A 26,677-nucleotide genomic window follows, 5' to 3' on the forward strand; every position below is an offset into this window, starting at 1 on the left:
TTATAATTTCTAATATCATTTATAACCGTTCTTCTTAGGGTTGGATGTTTGACAACGACATTCATCTGATACTCGCAAATTCTCCTCTCTCTCTCTCTCTCATATTATAATATATACCTGTATATGTTTATTTTATATGCAAATGTATCATTTAATACCCAACCTCCTCCAGCACAGGCAGTGAAACCTTTGATGATATCCATACTTTAAGGATTAAGCTAGCAAATTAATCTTGCATTAAAATTCACGCATGAAAAATATAACTACATACCTCTTCGATAAAGATTGAGATTCTGCCGACAGGTAATTTGTTGCAGGGAGCCATTCATCATCAGCAGATTCCTTTTTCCCTCCTTTAGGGATGGATTTGAGACGCCCATCCACACTCCGTTTGCGAGGCGAGATAGCCATTGCCCTGGTGGAAAAAGTTACATAAACTCGGCCATTTGTAATAAATTATTGCACTAAAGCTTTGACAAATTTAATCCCAGGAATTAGAAACATCCCTTATAAACAGATTGACAAACTAAATTTACGTTCTCCAGAAAGAGGAAGAGTAATGGGGGACATTTTTAAAGCAGAGTTTGTTTTGTGAACCCTCTACAGTATATATATGGATGAAGAAGTACAGTATACTATACAGTATGAAGGTGGTACAGTATATATATGGATGAAGAAGTAATACAAAGTGGATATCAATAAGGTTTTAAAGATATTAATACAAAAAAGAAATTTAAACATTGGATACAAATTGGAGTTATATATTCAGGAAAGACTTTGGTAAACACACACATAGTTTTAACATTAATAGGCATACTGTACTTAATATATAACTTATGATATGAAATTCCAACTTCTTCTAATCTAACAATAAACTCACTCTGGCAAAACAAACACCACACTATTTAGTCCTTTTGTCTAAATATTTTTCTCCACATTTAGTTTCTATAATTTTATCTCGATCCAATATTACAGAAAAATGTCAAGACGCCTTAAGCTTTTACCTGTGACAATTGTTTTTTTCAAGAAATGCTGCCTTGCTGTGCTAATTTTAAGCTTTGCCTATAGGCTGCATTACTGCTTTTTCAAAAATTCAGGCAATAAAGTGCTTGATGGCTTCTGACCTGCCATTCGTTGGAAACTGGCACTCTGGCACAGCTCTATATACAGAAGTGGAGTTTGTCTAACATACCAATTTGATATAAAATAGGATAAATAGGATTTTTTTTCTTGCAATGTATATGTTATTCTATTAATTCTGCTAGAATTAACTACTTCAAATTATCTGTTAGATTAAGGACCTGCCCGAAACGCTGCGCGTACTAGTGGCTTTACAAGATAGTAAATACTATGCTATGTATTCTCACAAACCCAATGTACCTTCTTGTATATGAATAAATAAAATAAGATAACAGGGCGTGGGTTGCTATACAAAGTTCACAGTACCAATGAGTTAGTATGGAGTATATAGTTAGTGTAAGACATGGGAGCTCATATGAGCCTGGTAGAGAGCCGTGACCCCTAGAGATGACGGGTTACTGCTGCCCGTCACACACCTCTAGGTGGGTGGTGATGAGTTAAATCATCAACCATCACCAGTGAGGGTGAGAGGTGACACCTCCCTCACGGCCCTCATGACACCCCCGCCACACACTAGGGGGGGCAGCGTGGAGGCTGCTACCCCTGCACCCACACACAGGGAGGCCTGCCAGGGGTACACAAGCAGGTAGTGTTGTGGTGAGAGAGAGAGAGAGAGACAAGGTCATGTGTGGAGGAGGAGGATAAGACAATGGGTGTGGAGGGAAGCGTCGGGTCTCGCGTCAGGCATTTAACACAACGTTGCACCTCTCAAACGTTGACGCCGCCCGCCACTCACGCCTCGCACACACCACCTACCGCTCTCCTCGCGCCCTCCTCGCTCAGCCAAAACACTCGCGCACACGCACACCACTTCGCCAGGAGAAATACGCCGCCTTCGTCGGTAAAATCGGAAAATTCAGAGAGAGTATTGTTTGTGAGGAGTGAGTGTGACGCAGGCCTGGCCGGGGTCGACCAATGAGAGCCGGGCTCGGCGGCGCCAGCCAATCACCGCCCGCGCCCTCCAACACCTCAGCCAATCAAACAAGTTTCGTTTGTTTTGAATATACCCGTAAAACTGCCGCCAACATTACGCATTTTCATCCCGGGCTAAAAACAATTAAAAGAGCTTCCTGCATGGGTCGCGGCTGCCCCAGACGGCATTTACGGAGTTCTTAGAGGAGAGTGAAGGGTGAGGGGCGAGGGGGCGGGGTGACAAGGGGCAGGAGGAGGGCACTAGTGAGCGAGGCGGAGGCGCGGGGCGGTACAGCGGCCAGGTTTGAATGTCTCCCGCGCAGTTTGCGCGTAACGATGAGGCGGTGAGGTCAGGGCCGCTCCTCACTATATTGTATTTAATTCCTTTTTCAGGTGGTACGTAAAACCCAGTTGTTATTACTGTTATCCGTGTGTCGTGAGGGGCGAGGAGTGTCAAGGTGGCGGTGGGCGAGGCAACATTCTGGCCATTATTGGAGTGTCGGCCCGAGTGACAGTTGAATGTGAATGAAGTGCCAGAAGTGGTCAGTGTTTTATATATGTGACTTTTAACGTGCGGTGTTGCGAGCAGGTGTGTGTGGGGGTGTGGGGGGAGGCAACATGTGGCTGTGGTGTGTGGTGTGCACCTTCACCTACCCGCGCCCACACAATCTCCAGCATTAAGATTTAATTCAACATAATATTCTAATTATGGCAACATCGATAATTCGAAACTCGATAATTTTTTTGTGTGTATAATTCCGGCAGTGTTGCCGCCCCCGCCAGTGTTACATGCTCAACACTGGTGTCACTAGTGTCACACTATACACATCTGCACGACATAAATATATATTAAAAGTTGCCTTGAGACACACAGTATAGCGACTCTTGATACATCTGAGAGGCAAGTGTTGCGCAGTAAGTGTTGAGAGGTGTTGTATGTGTGTGTTGCGGCCTGGAGGTGGTGGGGGGTTAAGGGAGGTGTTGTGGGGGGGGCAAGAAAGGGGGGGTTATGGGGGGTGGGGGCCAGAGTGCATTGGCATCAAGGCCTACGCCACTCTGCGTCCCTCGCTCCTCCACACTTATACTACACACACTTTGCGCCTCATAATTAAAGACGGGGTTTGGCCTTAGATGTGGTGTTAATAATGGTGAGCGGTTACTAGTCACCTTCGGGGCGGTGGTTGTGGAGTGTAGTTTAGATGTAACAAGTGTGGCGGTGTTGGGATGTGGTGGAGCACCTGCCAGTGTGGCTGTACTCTGACGCCCAGACCTGGCTGCCACTCTTGCAACACAAGCATCTTCTCTATGCTGCTATTTATAAATTGTACACATCTTTGTTTTATTCCATCAATTATAACTTATTAATAAACTAATTATAGTGATGGGTTCGTTGGCCTCCCGGTGCACTGAACGACCAGGTGATGATTCCTATTTAAACAGAATATTTGCTCCAAGAACAAAAGGTGGTGCCAAGACCTCAGTGTAGCATTGTCAGTAGGCTGGTTGCTGTCTCCATAAACTATATACAGTATAAACAACTGGTGTCTAGGTAATATATAATACTCTTTATTTTCTTCTCCGAGGCTGTATTCACCTAGTTGTGCTCACACGGGTTAAGCTCTCTTTCACCCGCCTCTCAACTGTTACTAACTACTAATTTTTTTTCCCACACAAAAACACACTCCCAGGAAGCAGCCCGTAACAGCTGTCTAACTCCCAGATACCTATTTACTGCTAGGTAACAAGGGCAACAAGGCGAAAGAAACTGCCCATTTCTTTCTGCCGGTGCCGGGAATCAAACCTGGGCCACAGGATTACCAGTCCCATGTGCTGTCCACTCGACTACCAGACACCTGTAGAATACAGGGGTCCCTACAATTGCAATAGAGGTGTAACCCTCACAACTTTATTTATATAAATATATATGTATATAAATATATGTATATAAATATATGTATATAAATATATGTATATAAATATATATATATATAAATATATATGTATATAAATATATATATATATATATATATATATATATATATATATATAAATATATATATATATATATAAATATAAAAATATATATTATACATATATACATACATATATATACATGTATATGTTTATATATGTATGTATATGTATATATATATACGTGTATATGTATATATATATACGTGTATATGTATATATATATATGTGTGTATATGTATATATATGTGTATATATATATATATATATATATATATATATATATATATATATATATATATATATATATATATATATATATATGTCGTACCTAGTAGCCAGAACACACTTCTCAGTCTACTATGCAAGGCCCGATTTGCCTAATAAGCCAAGTTTTCATGAATTTTCGACTACCTAACCTACCTTTTTCGCCTACCTAACCTAACCTATAACGATAGGTTAGGTAGGGTTGGTTAGGTTCGGTCATATATCTACGTTAATTTTAACTCCAATAAAAAATTTTTTACCTCATACATAATGAAATGGGTACCTTTATCATTTCATAAGAAAAAAATTAGAGAAAATATAATAATTCAGGAAAACTTGGCTTATTAGGCAAATCGGGCCTTGCATAGTAGGCCGAGTAAGACGTTCTGGCTACTAGGTACAACATGTATGTATGTATGTATATATATATGTGTATATATATATATATGTGTGTATATATATATATATATATATATATTATATAATGCATATAATGTATACACACACATATTATATACGTGTGTATATGCAATTGCACCACCTCTGGTGCAATTGCAGGGACCCACAACCTCAAAGAAGAAAATAAGAGTATTTACAGAAGACCCCCCACTGACCACTGAACCCCCCAATATTTACTTCTACTACCCCCCCCCCCCCCTTTTTTTTTTTTTTCTCCTTAAATTTTGTTTTATTTTTATTACATTGCTACAGTTTACAGAACACACACACAATCAATGTTTGAAGACCTCGTCCAGCTCCTCGGAGTTTGGGTGTGTACCCAAAATACAGCACGCATTTCCTCTCTGGATTGCGACACTGAGGCGCTGGAACAGAAAGCTGACTGCTCTTGCGTCTTTATTTTCCCAGTGTGTGTGTATATATATATATATATATATATATATATATATATATATATATATATATATATATATATATATATATGTGTGTGTGTGTGTGTCGTACCTAGTAGCCAGAACTCACTTCTCAGCCTACTATGCAAGGCCCGATTTGCCTAATAAGCCAAGTTTTCATGAATTAATGTTTTTTCGTCTACCTAACCTAACCTAGCTTTTTTTGGCTACCTAACCTAACCTTACCTATATATATAGGTTAGGTTAGGTAGGGTTGGTTAGGTTCGGTCATATATCTACGTTAATTTTAACTCCAATAAAAAAAAATTGACCTCATACATAGTGAAAAGGGTAGCTTTATCATTTCATAAGAAAAAAATTATAGTAAATATATTAATTCAGGAAAACTTGGCTTATTAGGCAAATCGGGCCTTGAATAGTAGGCTGAGAAGTGAGTTCTGGCTACTAGGTACGACATATATATATATATATATATATATATATATATATATATATATATATATATATTATACAATATATGATTGCCATCATTAGAAAAATGATGGAAATGATTGAAAAAACGATTCTTCGTGGCAGGGGATCGTATTCCAGGGACCTGCCCGGAACGCTACGCGTACTAGTGGCTGTACAAGAATGTAACAACTCTTGTATATATCTCAAAAAAAAAAATAGATGGTGATCTGTCAAGTAAGGGAGGTCCCTATCAACAGTGAATACTTGGGGTATTGCTCTAGTGCTGAACAAAATAACTAGTCAAAAAGATGGCTGATACCTTACCTTGAGGTGTTTCCGGGGCCGGGGCTTAGCGTCCCCGTGGCCCAGTCGTCGACCAGGTCTCCTCGTTGCTGGACTGGTCAACCAGGCTGTTTGATGAGGCTGCTTTAATATGGTGATACGCACCTTTGTAGGTGCTTATCAAGTTCTCTTGAACACTGTGAGTGGTCGGCCAGTTATGCCCCTTATGTGTAGCGGAAGCGTGTTGAACAGCCTCGGGCCTCTGATGTTGAAAATTCTCTCTGAGAGTACCTGTTGCACCTCTGCTTTTCAATGGGGATATTCTGCATATCCTGCCATGCCTTCTTGTCTCATGTGTTGTTATTTCTGTGTGCAGATTTGGAACCAACCCCTCTACTCTTTTCCATGTGTAAATTATTATGTATCTCCCGCCTGCACTCAAGAGAATACAGATTTAGGCTCTTTAGTCGGTCTCAGTAGTTTAGATGTTTTACTGAGCGGATTCTAGCAGTAAAGGCTCTCTGCACGCTCTCCATGTCGGCAGTTTCTCAAATAGCTTTGAAAGAGGCTTTCATTATGCAGCAGTACTTCACTCTAGAGAGCACTAGTGTTTTGAAAAGTATCATCAGTATAGCATCTCTAGTGTGAAAGGTTCTTGTTATCCAACCTGTCATTTTTCTTGCAGTTGTGACAGTTACTTTGTGTTCTATAAAGGTAAGGTCTTGCGACAGGAGTACACCCAAATCCTTTACAATGCCTTTTCGTTCTGTTATGATTTGACTGAGTTTTGTACATGGTTTCCGATTTTATATTTTCATTTTTTTCCGTTGCGCGTGAGCTGGAACTTATCTTCGTTAAACACCATATTATTTTCTGTAGACCATTGAAAGACCTGATTTACATCTGATTGGAGGTTTGCTGTGTCCTTTATTTTGTCTACTCTCATGAAAATCCTGGTGTAATCTGCAGAGGATGATACAGTACTATAGATTGTGTCCTTGTCTATATCTGATATGAGGATGAGAAAAAGTACTGGAGCAAGCACAGTACCCTGGGGGACTGAGCTCTTCTCTTCACTTCGCTGTATATATAATTACTGTATATGTAATTCACATGTTAATTGAAGTTACTAAACGATTTATTCTATAGACCTGCTTACTACCCATGTAAATTTAACCTTTTATCCTTCAAATATTTTATCTTGCCAGTGATAATAGGATATGTACATATTGCAAGAGAAACCAAAATTATGCATTCTTTTTTCTTTTTTTAATTAGCTGCAGTAAGTAGATTTCAGATTAATGTATCATCAATATTGAATACTAAAATGTGCTCTAATGTCATTTTTTTAACTTTGCAGTTTTTGTTGAATAAAACAATGAAGATCTATGGCCATGTAGTTGTGATTATGCGAACGGGGGAAGATGGCACCCCATTCCCACTCACTTACACAAGTTGCACTATTGGCCGCAATCAGGACTGTGACATTAGAATCCACCTATCAACTGTGTCCAGACTTCACTGTAAGATTGATGTGGATTCTAAAGGAAAGGTGATTATATATTTTCGTTTACATTATAGTAAATTGTTATGTGCTCCAAATGTACTCGACCATCCCTTGTTGAATTCCTAAAACATCTGACCAACATTCTGACCAGCTCTTTCATTGGGGAATTCTGGTAATCTTCATATGCAGACGATGAGTCACAATAACGTGACTGGTAATCTCCAGACCTTCTATAGTAGTCCTACCTATTATATACAATAAATTTTGTATATAATAGGTAGGACTTATTAGTTTTGTATATAATAGGTAGAATAATTTATACAAACTGCACGAGTCAATGATAAAGTTATGATTGTGTGCTTAACACTATCGGTCTCTTTGGACCGGACTCGCATTCATTATTTTTCTCCTGAATCCTAGCTTTGGACCGGACTTGCGTCCACTGCAAAAATATTTATATAAAATTCATTTTTTATCCAATCGACCTCGGGATGGTATCAAAATAAGCGCCTTTAGAATGCACACAATTTTATACCAAAATGAAAGATGAAACTTGATGTCCAAACACTTGTATGATTAAAAATCGGTTTTTGGTCAAAATTTTAAAATATTTGTTAAAATTCTATTTATTGTGCTATTATGTTGGGACTAGTTTTAAAATGTGCGCCTATACGTTGCGTACAATTTGATACCAAAATGAAAGATGTAACACAAAAATTTGTCAGAAGACTGGAAAGATATAAATAATTATGATGAACTTCAAGAATTAAAATATTTGTTAAAATTCCAGTTATTGCTCTATTTTTATGAGACTAGTTTTAAAATACGTTCCTTTTTATTGCGAACAATTTTATACCAAAATGAAAGACGTAACACGAAAATTGATGTTATCAAACTGAACGAGTATACACATTAGGTTGCAGTGTACAAATTGGTGCTCATTTACGGGTAACTTTAGGCTTTCCTGCGGGGAGGCATGCCAGGCTTTTGTACATTATATTCATATACACCTGTAGGGAATTCATTTGTGAACACAATGATACCAAAACGAGCAACGTAGCACGAGAATTAAGGTGAGAAAACTGAAACGAGTGTAAACATTGTACTGATTTTGTGCGTTCATGGGTAACTTTTCCGACTTTAGGCTTTGCTGTGGGGAGTCTTGCCAGGCTATTGGACATTATATGCATATATATCTGCAGGGAATTTAATTGCGAACACAATGATACCAAAACGAATGACGTAGCACAAGAATTAAGGTGAGAAAACTGAAACGAGTATACACATTTAGGCGTCGCTGCACGCTCGCCCGCTTCATTGGCCCCATGACGTCAAAGTTTGCTGAGCGCGCATGGCGCCGGCGATAGTGTTAATGTTTGTAGAAGGCTGTATGCTGAAATCTACTATACTTGTGTTTATTTCTTTTCAGGCATTTTTGACAAATCTGTCACAAGTGAGCCCAACAATATTAAACAAAATACCCATGGCTACAGAAGAAATTAGTGTATTAGAACACAGGGATATCATTACTGTCGAGGAACGAGAGTTTCGATGGGAGTACCCAGAAGGTTCTGTCTTTGCCAGTTCCTCCCGAAATGATCAACTAATGTACAAGATACTAACGCCCACAACCAAGTCACCAATCAGTCATCATAATGTAAATAGTGGTAAGCATAACACTTAAAATATTGCTACTGGTGAAATATTTTCACATTAGTTTTGATTAGAATTGTGTACAGTGTCTTTAAATAATTTTTTAAGCTTGAATTAGGATTTAAATTTTCAGATTCTAGTGGAATGAAACGCAAAGGGTTTGAGGCCATTATTCAAGAGTGTCCAGATGCCAAGAGGAAGAGAGTCTCTTTTGGCCCACAGCTCCATCCAGAACATTTTGATAAGCTACTACCTCCTGATACACCAATCAGTAAAGGGGAAAAGCCCAACACATTAACCTTGTTAAATATCTCTGAGAGTTCTCATTCGGCTGCGAGGAAGTCCAAGCGCATATCTCTTCCCCCACTTAATATAGCCATTGCAGAAGAAAGCGGAATAGATACTCCAACTAAGAGCCTTTTGCGGAGACGTAGTCCAACACCAGTGAAACCGTATATTGCTCGTAGTCTTGGTCTTCTTGTACCAAAGGTGCTTAATGATGGCTCGCCAAATGCCCAGAATGACAAGGATGGCTCGCCCAAACAAAAAGCATGTTCAGATCATAAACCTCTAACAAGAAGTTCCTTTGATTCTGTATCCGATATTGATGATTCTCCAAAAATGGCAAAGGAAAGAAGTTCTAAAGTACTGCCAACATTCCCAAGTACATGTAAAGTTGAGGATTCTGAACCTTCTAAAAAAGTAGTATTCAGAAATTCCCTCAGAAATTCAGATATATCCAGAAGTCTTCATCAAGTAACTACAACTATAAGTTCTCCCATGAGAGACATGGAATTAAAAGTTGCCTTAAGTAAGATAGAACTGCATAAAACAACCCCAAAAAGGGCAGAGTCATCTGAAGCCATTACTAATAAGGCAGATACATTAGAAGGAACCCCCAGTAGGGCACAGTCGCCTAAAGGAACCCTCAGTAGGGCACAGTCACCTAAAGGAATCCCCAGTAGGGCACAGTCGCCTAAAGGAACCCCCAGTAGGGCACAGTCGCCTAAAGGAACCCCCAGTAGGGCACAGTCGCCTAAAGGAACCCCCAGTAGGGCACAGTCGCCTAAAGGAACCCCCAGTAGGGCACAGTCGCCTAAAGGAACCCCCAGTAGGGCACAGTCGCCTAAAGGAACCCCCAGTAGGGCACAGTCGCCTAAAGGAACCCCCAGTAGGGCACAGTCGCCTAAAGGAACCCCCAGTAGGGCACAGTCGCCTAAAGGAACCCCCAGTAGGGCACAGTCGCCTAAAGGAACCCCCAGTAGGGCACAGTCGCCTAAAGGAACCCCCAGTAGGGCGCAGTCGCCTAAAGGAACCCCCAGTAGGGCGCAGTCGCCTAAAGGAACCCCCAGTAGGGCGCAGTCGCCTAAAGGAACCCCCAGTAGGGCGCAGTCGCCTAAAGGAACCCCCAGTAGGGCGCAGTCGCCTAAAGGAACCCCCAGTAGGGCGCAGTCGCCTAAAGGAACCCCCAGTAGGGCGCAGTCGCCTAAAGGAACCCCCAGTAGGGCGCAGTCGCCTAAAGGAACCCCCAGTAGGGCACAGTCGCCTAAAGGAACCCCCAGTAGGGCGCAGTCGCCTAAAGGGACCCCCGGTAGGGCGCAGTCGCCTAAAGGGACCCCCGGTAGGGCGCAGTCGCCTAAAGGAACCCCCGGTAGGGCGCAGTCGCCTAAAGGAACCCCCGGTAGGGCGCAGTCGCCTAAAGGAACCCCCGGTAGGGCGCAGTCGCCTAAAGGAACCCCCGGTAGGGCGCAGTCGCCTAAAGGAACCCCCGGTAGGGCGCAGTCGCCTAAAGGAACCCCCGGTAGGGCGCAGTCGCCTAAAGGAACCCCCGGTAGGGCACAATTGCCTAAAGGAACCCCCAGTAGGGCACAGTCGCCTAAAGGAACCCCCGGTAGGGCGCAGTCGCCTAAAGGAACCCACGGTAGGGCACAGTCGCCTAAAGGAACCCACGGCAGGGCGCAGTCACCTAGAGGAACCCCCGGCAGGGCACAGTCGCCTAGAGGAACCCCCGGCAGGGCACAGTCGCCTAGAGGAACCCCCGGCAGGGCACAGTCGCCTAGAGGAACCCCCGGCAGGGCACAGTCGCCTAGAGGAACCCCCAGTAGGGCGCAGTCGCCTAAAGGGTCCCCCAAGAGGGCGCAGTCGCCTAAAGGGTCCCCCAAGAGGGCACAGTCGCCTAAAGGGTCCCCCAAGAGGGCACAGTCACCTAAAGGGTCCCCCAAGAGGGCACAGTCGCCTAAAGGGTCCCCCAAGAGGGCTCAGTCGCCTAAAGGGTCCCCCAAGAGGGCTCAGTCGCCTAAAGGGTCCCCCAAGAGGGCACAGTCGCCTAAAGGGTCCCCCAAGAGGGCACAGTCGCCTAAAGGGTCCCCCAAGAGGGCACAGTCGCCTAAAGGGTCCCCCAAGAGGGCACAGTCGCCTAAAGGGTCCCCCAAGAGGGCACAGTCGCCTAAAGGGTCCCCCAAGAGGGCACAGTCGCCTAAAGGGTCCCCCAAGAGGGCACAGTCGCCTAAAGGGTCCCCCAAGAGGGCACAGTCGCCTAAAGGGTCCCCCAAGAGGGCACAGTCGCCTAAAGGGTCCCCCAAGAGGACGCAATCACCAAAAGGAGCCCCCAATAGGGCACGGTCGCCTAAAGGCACCCCCGGTAGGGCACAGACGCCTAAAGAAACTGCCAATAGGGCATGGTCACCTAAAGCTACTCCCAGAAGGGCAGATTTACCTGAATCTGATACAAAGATTGCAAAGCTTCTTAAAGATGCCCCTAAGAGAGTAAGATCTGGAGATACCCCCCAGAAAGTAGAATTACTCCAAGTTTCTCCCAAGAAAGGGAGATCTCCTAATAAGGTATTGTCATCAAAAGTTGCTTCCCTGAAATTATCAAGAAAAGAAGTGTGTGTTGTAGCATCACCATTGTCTCCGAAAAAGGTGGCATCACCACTGTCTCCCAAGGAAGTTGAATTGTCCACCTTAAAAAAGGTGGCATTGCTTTCAGCATCACATAACTCTCCCAAGAAGAGTGAATTGTCAGTGTCGTCTTCGAAGAAGCGTTCATCATTGAGAGTACAGCTTCAACATATAATATTGCCCAAAAATGCAAAGAGAAGCCTTCACCAGAGTCTTGTAAGCTCTCCATACAGTTCTTTGATCAATTCTCCGCAGGATAAGAAGAGAAAGGCAAGCTTAACCCCACTGCCCCATGTACTCAAGAGACTTAAAACTGGAGCTTCTACTCCAAATTCAGGTAAATATTACATTACATTAAATTTTCCAAATTATGGCCCTTATGATAGGAAAGTGAATGCTTGGTATTAAATAAGAAATATTTTTGGTTGTTCAGTTCCCCTAGCAAAATACAAACTTCTAAAAATTAGTGGAAGTAAAATTTTCTGGAGCTACAGAACAGCATTTGAGTTTGAACTGCCATAAGAATATAAATACAAAAAAAAATAAGAAAAGCACAGTATGCAAGATTTCTTAACTGACCAAACCAGTTTTTGGTGACTTGACCCTTGAGGATTACCCTTCAGCTGTGACCAGGGTTGCTTCATCGGTGGTGCGTACAGCAATCGGTAGTGCTTTAAGGTCTATCTTATAAGATTTAAAATGTGTGGATACATGGGGCTCATATCATCTTCCAATCTTAAGATCTCCAGTACACAAGACATGTTGGAAAAAATCCTGGGTGTAAGGACCTCAGTATTAACATAGCAATCATAGATAGTGATCCTGCTGATGACTTTCCCAAAGCGAGACACACAGCTGTTATTTTTTGCCTCAGTATATCATGGAATTTATTATATGTATTTTAGAAAATGAATGTGAAAGATTATTCATATTCAGGATTTAGTGACTATGATCATGACCTGCAATCATAAATCAGTAACATCGCCATATTTCCTCTCTCTCCATCACACTAAGTCCTTTCGCAAATAGTGGTAAACGGTTGGAACAAGTTAGGTGAAAAGGTGGAAGAGGCCAAAAAGTCTGTATTTCACAGCGTTATACGACAGTACCAGGAAGACGGGACACCACAAATGTAGCTCTCATCCTGTAATTACACCCAAAGTAACCTACATACAAACTGTTTTCCTTTAGTTTCCTGAGATCAGGGGAATACATTTTAACAATATCTGAAAGAAAATATTTTTTCTGGGGTGAGCCCCATCAGCTATACCCACTGAAGCTATCTGAACTGATATATGCTATATTAGTTTGGGGTCCTCAGTCACTCCTCCAGTCCTCAAACGAGAAGTGATTCCCGAACACCTCAGGGAAGATAACCCTGGCCTACAAGGGCAGTACTCATGGAGCCCCCTTGGGAAGGTCACCGTAGTGCAAGCTGCTCCAGTACACTACTAGGACACTTGGCCACCACACCACACACAGCTGGAACAGCTACACAGGGCAAAAATTCATAAGAGGAGCTTGTGCTGGTGGCTAATCAGTCACCTCTGGCCTCATCAGTTCAAGAATTGGAGTGGTGGGCTGTTGGCTCCCCATACCCCTTAGGAGAGGGGGGGGATGCTAACAAGCAGGAGTGCTTGTTGGGTTTCTTTCTAGGGAAGGTATTTTGATCTTTTCAAATGTAGATTGCGCAGGTTAACCACACAGTGGTCCGTGTTGATTCACCTACCTTTCTAGGTCCTCCGGTAGATGGCAATTAGGACATACTGTATTTTAAATGTAAAGTGCTCATAGGCCATTGCTCTTTGCACCTCTCGGAGGTGGCCAGGTTTTGGTTCATGGTCCCTGGTAAGCCTGAGGACTCCTGTGTCTGAATATCCCAAGCTAATATAGCACACTTCAGTTCAGATAGCTTCGAGGAGCCAACAGGGCTTGCCCAGAAAATGGCGTTTCATTATATTCAACACTTTTATTATTATTATTATTACTATACACCACAGTTTGCACACAAAACAAGTGCTCAGTGCAAGGGTTAAACAAGTTTTATTTCCCACTAAAATTGTATTTGAATGTATTGTGGCTACATTCCACTAAAGTATGGAGTGTATGGCCACAAAGTTTCATTACCAATTCCCTCTTTTGGAGAGGGGCTTCTCTCTATATCTACTCAAACTTCTCACCTGTAGTCCTCCAAATTTAGGTACCACACGAGGCTCTATTGAATCGCAAGTGCCTACTGGAGATCATGACAAGAGTCTGGCCCCCTTAATAAAGGCATTGGGGAGTTAGCATACTTGATGAATCGCATGTAGTAGAAACCCTCCCCCCTTCTCCCTTTTGTACATTACAAATGAAAACACCCACCAGAAAGATAGTGCACTAAAAAAACAATTACTTAAGACATTTACAATTCCTATTCTGTAGACACTAGCTGTCTACACAGTTGTAAGTTAGCTCCACTTCCTCACCACCAGGTGGAACCTGGCAAACCGAGAGCCCCTGATCTCAGAACCCAAATCTTTACTGGGGACATATTATAAAGGAAAGCAGACAAAGCAGCAAACTTGTGGATGTCATGGGCTTGTGGGTATGCAGCAGGCTTGGGGCTAAATTTGACCACCCTTCAACCAACCCACAACCACCAGGCCTGAGAACAGGGAGTAAGGGTCACCAGGTTCACAAGCAAGGTGTCCATTCAAGTCTAAAGATAACAATGAACTGCCATCACTGTACACATAACATGAACCCCTGGCCAAACCAACTAAATACCAGTGTAAGGGCTATCGAAGATAGCCGTTTCATTTGGATTACTGCCATGATTCAGTACCCACAAACTCCTCTTGCCTCTATTGAAAGGGGCCAGATTTTTATTCTGGCTTTTGATAGATGTTACTGAATTATGAAAAGAGCCTGGTGTAGTACCCAAGGATTGGAAGTTTCCAAGTTGGTAACTTGGGAAGCCACAAGAGGAGCCCTCCCAGAAATTGTCATAGCCAAAGGGTTAAAATAGACAAAATATCTTGCTTAAAAGGGAGCTTTTCATCTGTACTCAAGCCTTGCATATAGCATTGGCCGAATGTCAAAATGTATCGTATCAGCAGTGTATAGATTGAAGTACAATATTATATAGAGATTCTGCATTTTAGATGTCATTTTTGAACCCATGTGACCATACAGTTCCCATCCCAGTGAAAAGATAAAAGTGATCATAAAGATCACTTTTCTCTTTTCAAACTTGAAGGATATTTTTATGTAAAATCTTCAAAGAAATGTGTGTGCATGCATACCAGAGTAGAGATCAAATTAGGGGTTATTGTTGATTAACTTGTCTTATAGCTTCTCTTAATTTGCAGTTCAAAAGATCAAGACTTCCAGTAGGAAAACTCCTGCAAAAATTGTGAAGAAAACGCCAAAGAAATCCTGGGCTGATGTATTGAAAAGGGGTCTTATGGCTAATGGTGTACCATGCTCTAGGATTCAGCGTTCTAACAAAGTGATGAGGAGAGCTAGAGGTGTTCGTGCCAACAAAAGATCTGCTTTTAAGTCAAAATTACCTACAACTGTGTTTGAAAAGGTAAGTCAAAGTCCTGGGTATATGGTTATTGACATACCCAAATAAAAAAATCTTACCAAGTTTTTGTTTTTAGCTACTCGTTAAAAGTATTATAAAATATTAATATGCCTTTAAATGCATGTTAAGAATAATTTGGTCCTATGTTTTCATCATTAACATGTAAAAACATGTTTTTGAGCTATCCCACTTATAACTCGTAAATAGACAGGGCCAGTTGACATTGTGATCTGGTGCTGCAAAGAATTTTTCAAGCATCTGCAGGAAGATATGTTGGGACTAGGCAGTCATTAGACAACATTCACTCCAGGTCAGAATCACCACCTGAAGGTTCACTTAAAAGGGGCTTATGAATTGTTACAAGTCAATGCAATGGGACACTCACTGTCAATGGGTGGTAACACCAAACATGGAAGGTTTCTCTGACCCGGTTTCTTGACATTCTTCTGGCTGCAAATTTCAGTTAAATGACTTGTTTCAGCCCTTGAAACTATTTTTAGTATGCAGTGGACTCGTACTTATTTACAGTATATTTGGTAAAGCTTTACATGTGTATTTGTTCAGCACAGGGTATGTTCAACTTTCAGGTCTTGAGTTTGAGTTCAGACATCCAGACATATGTCTTATTCTGGATGGGGATGAATGACCCTTCTCTTAAGTTTCTAGCATCTTGTCTTCCTGCCTCCTCAGGTGTCACTTGGGATAGCCTGGATAACTGCTATCATGTTCACTTTCAGGGTTGTGGTTGTTCTTATGGGGAGAGCATTGACCTCTTTTAACCCTTAAACTGCACAAAACCTCATATGATGTGACATTGAACTCAGTTTTTTAAATTTTCTGGCACTTTCAAATGTTTTGTGAATAATCTAGTAGACAATTGCTCTAACTTTGTCTAAATGATACCAGTGTAACTTGAAAAACAAGAAAATAAAAAATAATTATAAAATTGAATGTTGAAAACTTCAGATTTTGAAATCAGCTGCAAAAAAAAAAAATATAAAAATTTCACCAACTGTTCATTTAGTGTTGTTATGCTCTCAGAATAGCATATGATTTTCAGAATAGCATAATCATTTTCATATATTTAGAATATAGGTTTTCAGAATAGTTTACTGTAAAAAAAAATTGTCAATGTGGCATTTGAAATATGCACAAATTTAGAAAACAAAAATTTATAATTCCAAACGTTGAGTTTATGAAAAATTAATTCTATAGGGATTGTAGAACAGACAGCTGTGCACACTATGTAAAAATGGTGAGAATCGGTCAGAAACTAGAGTTTTGGATACTGAAGTAAGTTGAAATTCTAGTTATAGATATAACTGAAGTTGAAGTTATCGACAATATACAAAGCAGTTCTAATTCGTGAATTTACCTGTATGTAGTAATAAACATTGTTTGGCATTCGTACTCAAGTATGTGAAAGTTGTAGGGCAATGTGTGTAGAAATGAAGTCGAGAAAAAGTAACCCCTCCAAAAAAAAAAATATAGATACCTATAATTGTGATAATTATAATAATTTAGGGTATACTTATATAAGTAAAAAAAAAAAGCCCTAATCTGGTCTCTAATCATGAAAACAACCTAAAGAAACAAGGAAAGTAGAGTTTGAAATCTGAAAATATCAGCCCCCCCCCCCCCAAATCCTAGTTCTGAGAGTTGTAACTGATTTATTTGTTAACCAATTTAATTCTGGCTTGACATAGTTAGGGACGAGTATCCATTCTCCAGGATGTAAAGGTTAAAACAAATTCAAATAATAAATAAAGGAGGAAAAAACTAAAGGCCTAAAAAAAATCCCATTGTTGAAAGTAACTGATTATAACATTGGGCAATGTATTTATATGATATATAACAAAATAGAGCATAATAACATAATAGTTCATTGTTGTGTTATTATGTATTACTCACCAATGCTATAAAGGCACCAGCTGTGTATCCACTCTGTGGACACTTCTTACTACTTTTCTTCTTTGTGCGTCGGACAGGTGCTTGCATCTCTTTATTATTGCATTATCCATCAGTTCCAGTTAATAGGAGCTGTTACACACAGAGATATCACTAACGTGATGCATCAAATGAACAAATCCGCAAGGGCCGTAACGAGGATTCGAACCTGCGTCCATGAGCATCCCAGACACTGCCTTAATCGACTTAAACGAATCCTCGTCACGGCCCTTGTGGATTTGTTCATTTAATAGGAACTGTTCTTTTTTTTTTTAATATTTGTCTAAAATAAATTTCTGAAAATATTTTGATGTTTCACAAAGCTGAAGCCAATAAGTTGGAGATTTAATATTTTTAGGTAATTTTTACATAATTTGAATATTTTTCAAATTATACCCCCCCTTCAATGTCACACCTGACGTTTTGATGTTTTGCGCAGTTTGAGGGTTAAAGATTTTTCTCTGCGAGTGCTTCTAATCTCTTTGGGAAGACTTCGTTTTCTGACTTCATCACTAGCAGGTTTTAACTTTTTAAGCCTTTATTATGATAGACAGAAGTAATAGCCTAAAGGTAGTTTGTAGTTCATAAAAACAAAAGCTTGTATTTCTTGTAACATTCGTCTAGACATATGTTCTTCAGAACAGGCATTTGTGGCCTTAAGATTGGAAAAATGTCACTACCTAGCTGTTGTTCGTTCTGGGGATCAACATACCAGTGGCCTGGTCTTTGATCTGGCTTCCTGGTTGGTGGTTTGGTCAACCAACCTGTTGAATGCAGCTGCTCGCAGCCTGGTTGATCGAAAAAAATTTTGAGCTGTTTATCAAGTTCTTAATTCACATTAGATGACGATGGAACATTTCTTGAGCAGTGCTTCACTGATAACCTCTGTCTGCAACGCTATAAATGCTTCATTAACGTACTTCAAATATAAATACTTGCTAGCCAAACCTATGCCTATGCACATAGAACTTTAATATACAGTATTATAATATCAATATATAAATGAGAATAACCCTGTTTTTATTACATAATGTTAAAATTCATGAATGCATCCTAGGGGAACAGCTGCAGCTTCAACAAGGATGGGTCAAGGATGGGTTGATAGCGAATTGAAAAGTCTTGGGCCCCTTTCAATGGCTTTGGGTTTCCTTCTTCCTAGCTGAATGACTGATAGATCACAACTGGGAACCGAGTAGCTGGGTTTGTAGCCACCTGGCAGCATGCAGGTTAACTAGTGAGTGAACTGGTTCACAAAGTGGTTTGCCTCTTGTGTCTGGTATTTAATGTTTTGTTTACTTTACCTTGCATATTGTCTGTATTCTCGCTCACCTTTCTGGTGGCATTTTCTTGGTCTGAATGATCTAGTATTCTGGAGCTCCCTGTGCAGCTTTAGAGGGGGCTGGGTTTTGGCCTCTGGTCCCCTGGTAGGTTTACCATGGATTGAAGTTGACAGGGCTCTTCCAAGGAGCCTCCAGAAAGGAGCATTTCATTAGATTCATTAAATTACATCCAAGTGAAACTTGTGAGATTGCTTAGTATTAGTACTAAGTTACAAAACGAATGAAGTTGGAGCTAGCTATTTTCTAGAGCCGTCATATGGCTCATCACTAAAACATTATCCAAATACGAGTTGGCCTGTTAATAAATGCAGTAATTGCAGATAGAATTATGTTCTTGAGAATGGTACTGGCAACATGAGGCTCATCATGGCGAGTGCCTTGTGTTTCAGTTGACAATCTTCATGAAAATATTTCTCATTTGCATATGGTAGCTCTTTCACAATGCTAAAAGAACTGCATACATCAAGTTTGACGTACCCATTTATGTACACTACGGCTACACACCTAATATTTAATTATGGATAATTTGTTTTAATATTGGGAATATATTTTGAAATGATGTTAGGAGGATTATGCAGATGAGGAGTCACAATAACGTGGCTGAAATATATTGACCAAACCACACAATAAAAGTGAAGGGACGACAACGTTTCAGTCCGTCCTGGGCCATTCTCATTCGACTTGAGAATGGTCCAGGACGGACCGAAACGTCGTCGTCCCTTCACTTTCTAATGTGGATTGGTCAACAATAGAAGGATTATATCCAGTCAAGGGGGGTTGTCCACATATTGTTGGAAAGAGGCTCTTTATAATCAGAATTTGTAAACGGTTAGATAAACTAATAACAGAAGTAAGATTTTTACCTGCTGCCAAGGCATTTAATTATTTAATTAATGAAGTGAATAATCATGTTAATATTGGTATTCTTTGTTTTTCAGGAGATTCCCAAAAAGTTTGAATTTGGCCAGACTACTGGGCATGCTAATTCCCCTGCTTCAATATTCATCCATAAGAAAACTTGTAAAACTCCCAAAGTATTCCGAAAGGGTCGCAAGAGTCCCCTAAAAGCCGTTTTTGCCACATCATCTTCTGGAAAATATGATAACCTGGAAGGACTCGGAGAGCTTCTTGCTACACCAACGGCAAACAGGAGAGAGAGAGAGAATTCTCCAGTTATTAAAGAAAATTCTTCTATGAAAGAAGATACTCCTCAAAGTGCAAGTAGAAAACTTAGCTCAAAAACGCCTTCTCCAATGAAAACACCTGCTGAAAGTTCAAATGAAGAATTGATGGAATCTTTAGGTACTTCACCTGCCCTCTTCTCTCCTGCCACACCATCAACATCAAAAAGTGTTCGTTGTTCTATCGGGAACAGATATTTGTCACAAATCAGTCACTCGGCATCCTATATTAACATGACCAATTTTGATTTTTCATCAATAAAAACTCCGGATGTTACAGAGGATAATTTTATATCCCCACTTGTAACTCCAGCCACTTCCAATAAGACTCCAGAGCACTTGATTAGACGTTCTACAGAAAAGTCATTTATGGCATCGCCAGTGGACATACACTTAGAAACTGATGCTACTACTTTTGACTTTGAAAATGCTCGTACGCCTGATGTTTCACAGCTTGATTTTGTTTCTCCGGTGAGTACAAGATCTAAGAATTCATCTCGGGTTACTGAATATGACAGTGTTGTAGGGAGAAAATCCCTGTTATCAACCCCTAAGCCTATTGGACAGTTTTGTAAAGGTTTGCCAACTGACGAACATGGGATAAAGAGATTGCTTCGCACACCAAGAGCTGTGGCTTCTACACCTAAAGTTATTGCTACTGTAAAAAATATATGCAAAACATCTCTTAAGGGAGAAGAGTATAGTAAAATCAAAATTCCTAGCGAGGTAAAAACAGATCATTTTGTACCTGAAAGAAATGATTTCAAGAGAATTGCAATACCTTTTATGGACAACGTTGAAGCAAATGATAGAGGAATGCAATTAAGAGTTCAAGAGCAAACACCAAAGAGTCCTCAGGGTGATGAAAATGTTATGAATAAATCTAAGCAATCTCCTAATGTTTATGCTGCAGGGAATCTTAAAGGTAATTATACAGATGGTGTTAAATTTATGAGAACAAAAACTGCATCTCCCGATTCTAATAATCCTAAGAATGTCGATTCTGCTAATATAAGGAAGATACTTCAGCATCCAGAACCAGTGCAAGACTCAAAAGCTGATTATACTGATGTTCGTGGTGTCCGGAAACTAATGAAGACTCCTAAAGCAGCTGGTTCAATTGATAATGCAGATGAAGCTCACATAATTGCAATTAGAAGGATTCTTCGCACTCCAAAGTCAGTGTCTGATAGCCCTAAAGCTGATTATTCGAAGGTTGCTGGTGTAAGGGCACTTTTAAAGACACCTAATACAACTGCTCAAGGCAGTCCAAAAGCTGATTACACAGATGTTAGGGGTGTTAAAAAGCTAATGAAAACTCCAAAGGCAGCTGTTCCAGATGATACTGATGAGACACTTACTGCAATAAGGGAGATACTTTGCACTCCAAAACGAGCACAAGGTATCCAAAATTCTGACTGTTCAGATGTCGGTTTTAAAAATCAAATAAAAACTCCTATAACTACTAATCTAGACCCAACTATAGAATACAGCAATATTGCTGGACTTGACAGATTAAATATATGTCTAAAGCAAATACAGGTATCCAGTGAAAAAGATTCTGCACCTGAATGTAGTAATTTTCAAGTCCCTCAGAAACTTTTCAGAACTCCAAGCAGCAGCTCAGAAAGCAAAGAACCTATAGCTGACTATTCTGAGCCTAAAGGGTTAAAGAAACTGCTTGCTACACCCAGACAAAAGAAATGCAGTCCATTCTCAGATTATACAAATGTTGCAGGTATGAAAAAACTACTTAGCACACCACATACTCCTTTTAATTCTCCTGAAGCAGATTATACAAATGTCCGTGGCTTGCGGGCATTAATGAGAACCCCGAAAGTTAAAGATAATTCTCTTGAAATAGATCTTGAAGGGTTAAGTCAGCTAATGACAACACCTCTCTCAGACCATACTAATATGGTAAAGAAAATTGTAGAACTGGTGCAGCATTCTTCCACTCCTGAGTCTTCAAGAAAACTGCATAGCTCTCTAAAAGTTAGCCCAGCTACAAGTTCTCCTTCTGAAAACATACCACCAGTAGAAGATGTAAATAATCATGCAAAAAATGAAGATGGTACACCTCGTAGATCTCAAAGAAATGCCAGAGCCAAGAAACCAGAGGTTACAGAACCAGTAAGGCGTGGACGATCTCGAAAGGGTGGAAAGAACGAGACCATATTTCAAAGCCATGCAGTAGAGTTCACACTGGAGCAGATTGAATCATCGCCTGTTGTACCAGAACGTAGTTTACGATCTAGAAGAAAAGTTAATACAGTTGATAAGCAAGTGTTAACTAAGAAAAAATCCAGGAAGGGTAAAATGACATCTGAAGAGGAAATCCACAATTCCAGCATAGAAAGCAAATCATATGAAACAAGTCCTCTGGTTGTGGAAAATAGAGTTGATGCCAAGTCATTGGAAGCAATAGATACAGCAGGAAACACACAAGAAAGACAAACTATATCTTCCTCAGAAATTAATAATACTTCTGGGAAGGTGAGCCCTCGTACTTCAACTACATTACCAGTCAGAAAAAGACGTAACCAAAAGAAAGCTGAATTGGAGGTACCTATAGCATCTCAGAGTAAAAGAAGAAAAACAAAAATTGAAGTGACAGAAGAATTTTCCCAAATATCTTCACCAGTGTTGGAGAATTCTGTAAGCAGCATGTCATCAGGTAAAACAAAAGCAGATAAATGTGAATCTACACCAGTACGAAGAGGCCGTGGGCGAAAGAATGTCAAAGAAACTGGCAATTCTAGTTCAAATAGTACTAGTAATTTCAAATATACTGATGAGCTGAAAATTAACCAAGTGGCCAATGTGGAAAATATTGATCTAACACCCTCCAGAACTAGAAAAACTAGAGCACAGCTCTTACTTAATGTTGTACAAGACAAGTCAGATGTGTGTTGCGAAATCCGAGAAGATGGAGTATCCACGATGAAACAAGAAGAGTTTTGTAACAAAGAAGACACACAAACAAGCACACCAGTTCGTAGAGGCCGTGGTAGAAAAAAGGCTTTAGAAACTGAGGACTCGAGTACAAGTAGTTCTAGTAAAGCAACTCATTCCAAACATACTAATGAGTTGAAAATAAATTCAGTGGCCAGTGCAGAAAATATTGATCTTACACCCTCAAGAATTAGAACTAGAAAAACTAGAGCACAACAGACTGAAGTTCAAGAAGAAGCAGCCCCCAAGAAAAGTAGAAGAGGTAGACTTCAAAAAAAGGAGGAAAGTGAAATTGAACAACCAATGGCCAAGGTGGGAAAAAATGTTATTAAAAAGACAGTCACTGTGGAAGATGTAAATGAAAATACATTTGAAGAACAGGCAATTCGAATTACTCGCCGTGGGCGTACTCGTGTCGAAGATAATCCAGAGGAATCTGTACCAGTAACAAGAAGGAAAAAGGGTAATGTCAAATTAGAAAGCAAGGTTGAAGAACAAAATTTGGATTCCGAGATATTTCCTGAATCCAAAAAGAATGAGAGTAAATCAAAGAAAAGGGAAGTCGAACCTGAAGTGATCGCACCCAAAACAAGAAGTACGCGAAACAAGAAAGAAAGCAAAGTTTCAGTAGACAAGCCTTCTCAGAAACGAAAAGCAGATTCAGCAGTGGAAGAGTAAGTGTTTCAATATTTTCAAAGTCACATCGTTGGGATTATTTTATGTAAACCATATTTAGAGGAAAATAGGGAGTAGTGGTGTGTTTACATTGTAAGATAATTAAGAAATCTATAGATATGTGGCCATAGTGAGTTAATCTCAACATGAAATGAAAGTTAGTAAAAGTTATTTGAGGAAAACAAAGGTAGGTCAAGCTAGAGAGGTACATTTCCATAAGTGGTAGGAACTCGTGAGAAGCACTTCACACCTAGTCTTGAAATGTTATGCTGCTGTAAATTATTTGCTAGTGTGTGAAAAGTGGTGTAATTACCCAAGTGTAGTTACAGGATGAGAGGTATGCTCGTGGTGTCCCATCTTCCCAGTACGTGTACTCTTCCCATATAACACTGAAACTACTGACAGTTTAGCCTCCACCACCTTCTCACTTAGCTTGTTCCGTCCGTCTACCACTACTTGCAAAAGAAAACATTCTGATGTTTTATCGGCACCTTTCTTTAGTTTGAATCTGTGTCCACTTGTTCGTGGTGTTGCTGGTTTAAGGAATTCCTCCTTGTCAATTTGGTCCGTTCTTATTAGAATTTTGTATGCGATGATCATATCACCATATAAAATAATTGCAACCAGGAGTGCTACTGTCTTCACAAGGATCCCGAAGCACAAATGGGGTTTCACACAATTCCCCCACGTGAGGGGGGGGGTAATTGGGTTCACGGCCCTTGTGGATTTGTTCATTTGATATATCGTGCTATTGTGATTTCTATGTGTATTAGAAAGCTGAGAGTGGTAGCCTGTTGGAACAAGTTAAGTAAAAAAGGTGGCTAAAGCCAAAACCTTCAATAGTTTCAAAGCGTTATATGACGAAGGTACAGGGAAGTGTAGCTCTCATCCTGTAATTGCACAATAGGTGTGAGTACACATACAGTATACATATCTATATATACTGACACTCCTGTCTCCTACCCAGGACACCCCAACATCCTAAATAATGGCTTTTGGTCCATATGATGCTGCTCCTGTAAATTCCTGCCCAAACTCATTCATATACAGTACAGTATATGAGTGAGTTTGGACGGATATAAACAGGAGTTGCCTCATATTGTCTAATACGCATTCTGCAGGCCCTTTAGTTATTATTGATTCATAATAAATACATGGTTTCATTCATGGATACATATAAATGAATGTTTGTATGTATCAATAAGAACTAGGGATTGCAGTAGGTCTACTGGCCCACATGAAGCAACAGCTCCTGTTTATATCTATCCATAATCATTCATACATGGGTTTATTCACCCATACGAGGATAAAAATAGGAGTTGCCTTGTATGGATCCATAGATCTTCTGCAGTCCCCTTAGTCCTCATGTTCTTACTGATATGTATATAGTGTACCTACAGTGGCATGTGGCAGAGGACTCCAGTGGTAACTTTGTATGTGTGTATGCTTGTTTCTTCACATTTTTAGTTCATTGTGTTGAATAACTAGATTACTGTACATGTAATTTACAAAAACAGTACAGTTGTCTGTACTGTTCCCTTTTTCACAAGTACCCATTATGACTTTCTAGCAAAGCTTTTCCAGGATAACATGTCTTATTTCCTTTTGCTTTCATATACCTTTGTACATTAATAGTTCTTGACCTCCAGCTTTTGTGTTAAGATTTAAAGGAGACAAAAAGAGCCCTCATCTCACCTCTTAGGACAAGTGATGGGTGGCTATCTAGTATTTTGATATTCACAGCTGTTTAATGTCCATCTTATGCTTAGATTGTAGAAATTAAATTTCTCCATAAAGTATCAAATCTTAAAATGTTCACTATCAACAGGGTGGAAACTACACCAGTCACAAGGTCAAGACGTAACAACACAGAAGAGGAATCATATAAAGAGTAAGTGATTGTGTAGTTTTAAATTTGTCAGGAGATGGCAAAATTGCACACACAAATAAAATGTGTGTAATTACACAAGTGTAGTTAAAGGATGAGCTATGCTCATGGTGTTCCATCTTCCCAGCACTTTTTATAACGCTTTGAAATTACTAACAGTTTTGGCCTCCACCTTCTCGCCTAACTTGCTCTAACCGTCTACCACTGTGAAAGTGAATTTTCTTATATTTTTTGGCAGCTTTGTTTTATTTAGTTTAAATCTATGACTACTTGTTCTTGAAGTTCCAGGTCTCTGGAAATCTTTCGTATCCATTTTATTGATTCCTGTTACTATTTTGTATGTAATGATCATATCGCCTCTTTTTCTTTTATCTTCTAGAATTCTTTAAAAGTTTCTCACATAATCTACAGGCTGTGTGGGGTCAATGTTCTCCTATTCCACATTCCATAACATGGCATTTATTCACAATTAATTCCATTTGCCACTCGTCAATCTGTGCATTCTTGTAATAAAAATTTAGTACAGGTATTAGAAGTGTTATCTTATTATGTAAAATAAGATTACATCAGACAGGTAATTAATTTTTTCATTTTTCAGGATAAGAAGAACCCGAGCTCGCAAGTAAATGCCCACATGATAGTACAATGCTCATTTGAAGTACCTGGCTCCTTATCTATTTGTTAGCCATTTTGGATTCATGTGTATGAATTCCACTTTCTATACTTTATACACTTGTATATCTACCATATTTTTATTGTGGACCTAATAGTTTTTCTTATAAGTACGGCTTGAATGTTAAGAATAAATAGTTTTAGTGAAATTTAGGTGAACAAATGTTGTCATAGGGACAAGTAAAACAACCTGATTTTAAAAGATATATTATTCAAAAAGTTGTGAAAGCTTTCTGGCGACCAGAGTTTTGATATTAAGTGGTGTTCAGAATGTTTTATCTTGACCAATCTGTTCTCCTTTTAGGTCCATGCATTTTTTTTACTCTTGTATGAGGTAATTACAATTTGATTGTTGTGCAAGATCACCTGGTATAGTAGTACATTTTAAGATTCTTGACTAATAATAATGTCAAAACATAAAAAAATTCATGCATGTAAATAGCAAACAAATTCTTTACTTAAATGTGTTTTATTATCATGGAAAGGTAAA

The 26,677-nt window shown here is 39.9% G+C and overlaps 3 protein-coding genes across 8 annotated transcripts in view; 1 reads left to right on the forward strand and 2 right to left on the reverse strand.

Moving 5' to 3' along the window:
- The window catches only part of LOC123773896 (serine/arginine repetitive matrix protein 1), a 16,963-nt gene extending 14,795 nt beyond the window's left edge, over positions 1–2,168 (reverse strand). For 2 of the 4 annotated variants that reach the window (XM_045767835.2, XM_045767833.2), the window contains exons 1-2: positions 1,897–2,167; positions 272–415 (exon numbers count right to left, since the gene is read on the reverse strand). In XM_045767835.2, coding sequence (XP_045623791.2) covers positions 272–411 — 140 coding nt within the window. In that variant the 5' untranslated portion in view covers positions 412–415; positions 1,897–2,167. Of the gene's footprint in view, positions 1–271; positions 416–1,556; positions 1,691–1,896 lie in introns of those variants that run through there. The other 2 variants (XM_045767838.2, XM_045767834.2) reach the window with 2 other exon arrangements.
- On the forward strand, positions 1,775–26,650 carry LOC123773894 (serine/arginine repetitive matrix protein 2). 3 transcript variants are annotated; one of them, XM_045767828.2, is made up of 8 exons: positions 1,775–1,981; positions 7,258–7,449; positions 8,834–9,071; positions 9,191–12,295; positions 15,312–15,532; positions 19,755–23,626; positions 25,456–25,518; positions 26,114–26,650. In XM_045767828.2, exons 1-8 carry the CDS (start codon positions 1,790–1,792, stop codon positions 26,139–26,141), a joined length of 7,911 nt encoding a protein of 2,636 aa, XP_045623784.2. In that variant the 5' UTR covers positions 1,775–1,789; the 3' UTR covers positions 26,142–26,650. The 3 variants fall into 3 exon arrangements, with proteins under 3 accessions (XP_045623784.2, XP_045623785.2, XP_045623786.2); XM_045767829.2 differs by lacking the exon at positions 1,775–1,981 and adding an exon at positions 2,307–2,448; XM_045767830.2 differs by lacking the exon at positions 1,775–1,981 and adding an exon at positions 2,480–2,594.
- The window catches only part of LOC123773897 (vesicle transport protein Sec20), a 17,300-nt gene continuing 16,938 nt past the window's right edge, over positions 26,316–26,677 (reverse strand). The window contains exon 7 of the mRNA XM_045767841.2: positions 26,316–26,553. Within this exon, the coding sequence (XP_045623797.1) occupies positions 26,550–26,553 (4 nt within the window). The 3' untranslated portion in view covers positions 26,316–26,549. The remainder of the gene's footprint in view (positions 26,554–26,677) is intronic.

The sequence above is a fragment of the Procambarus clarkii genome, chromosome 91 (assembly GCF_040958095.1).
Source record: "Procambarus clarkii isolate CNS0578487 chromosome 91, FALCON_Pclarkii_2.0, whole genome shotgun sequence".
Lineage (NCBI taxonomy): Eukaryota > Metazoa > Arthropoda > Malacostraca > Decapoda > Cambaridae > Procambarus > Procambarus clarkii.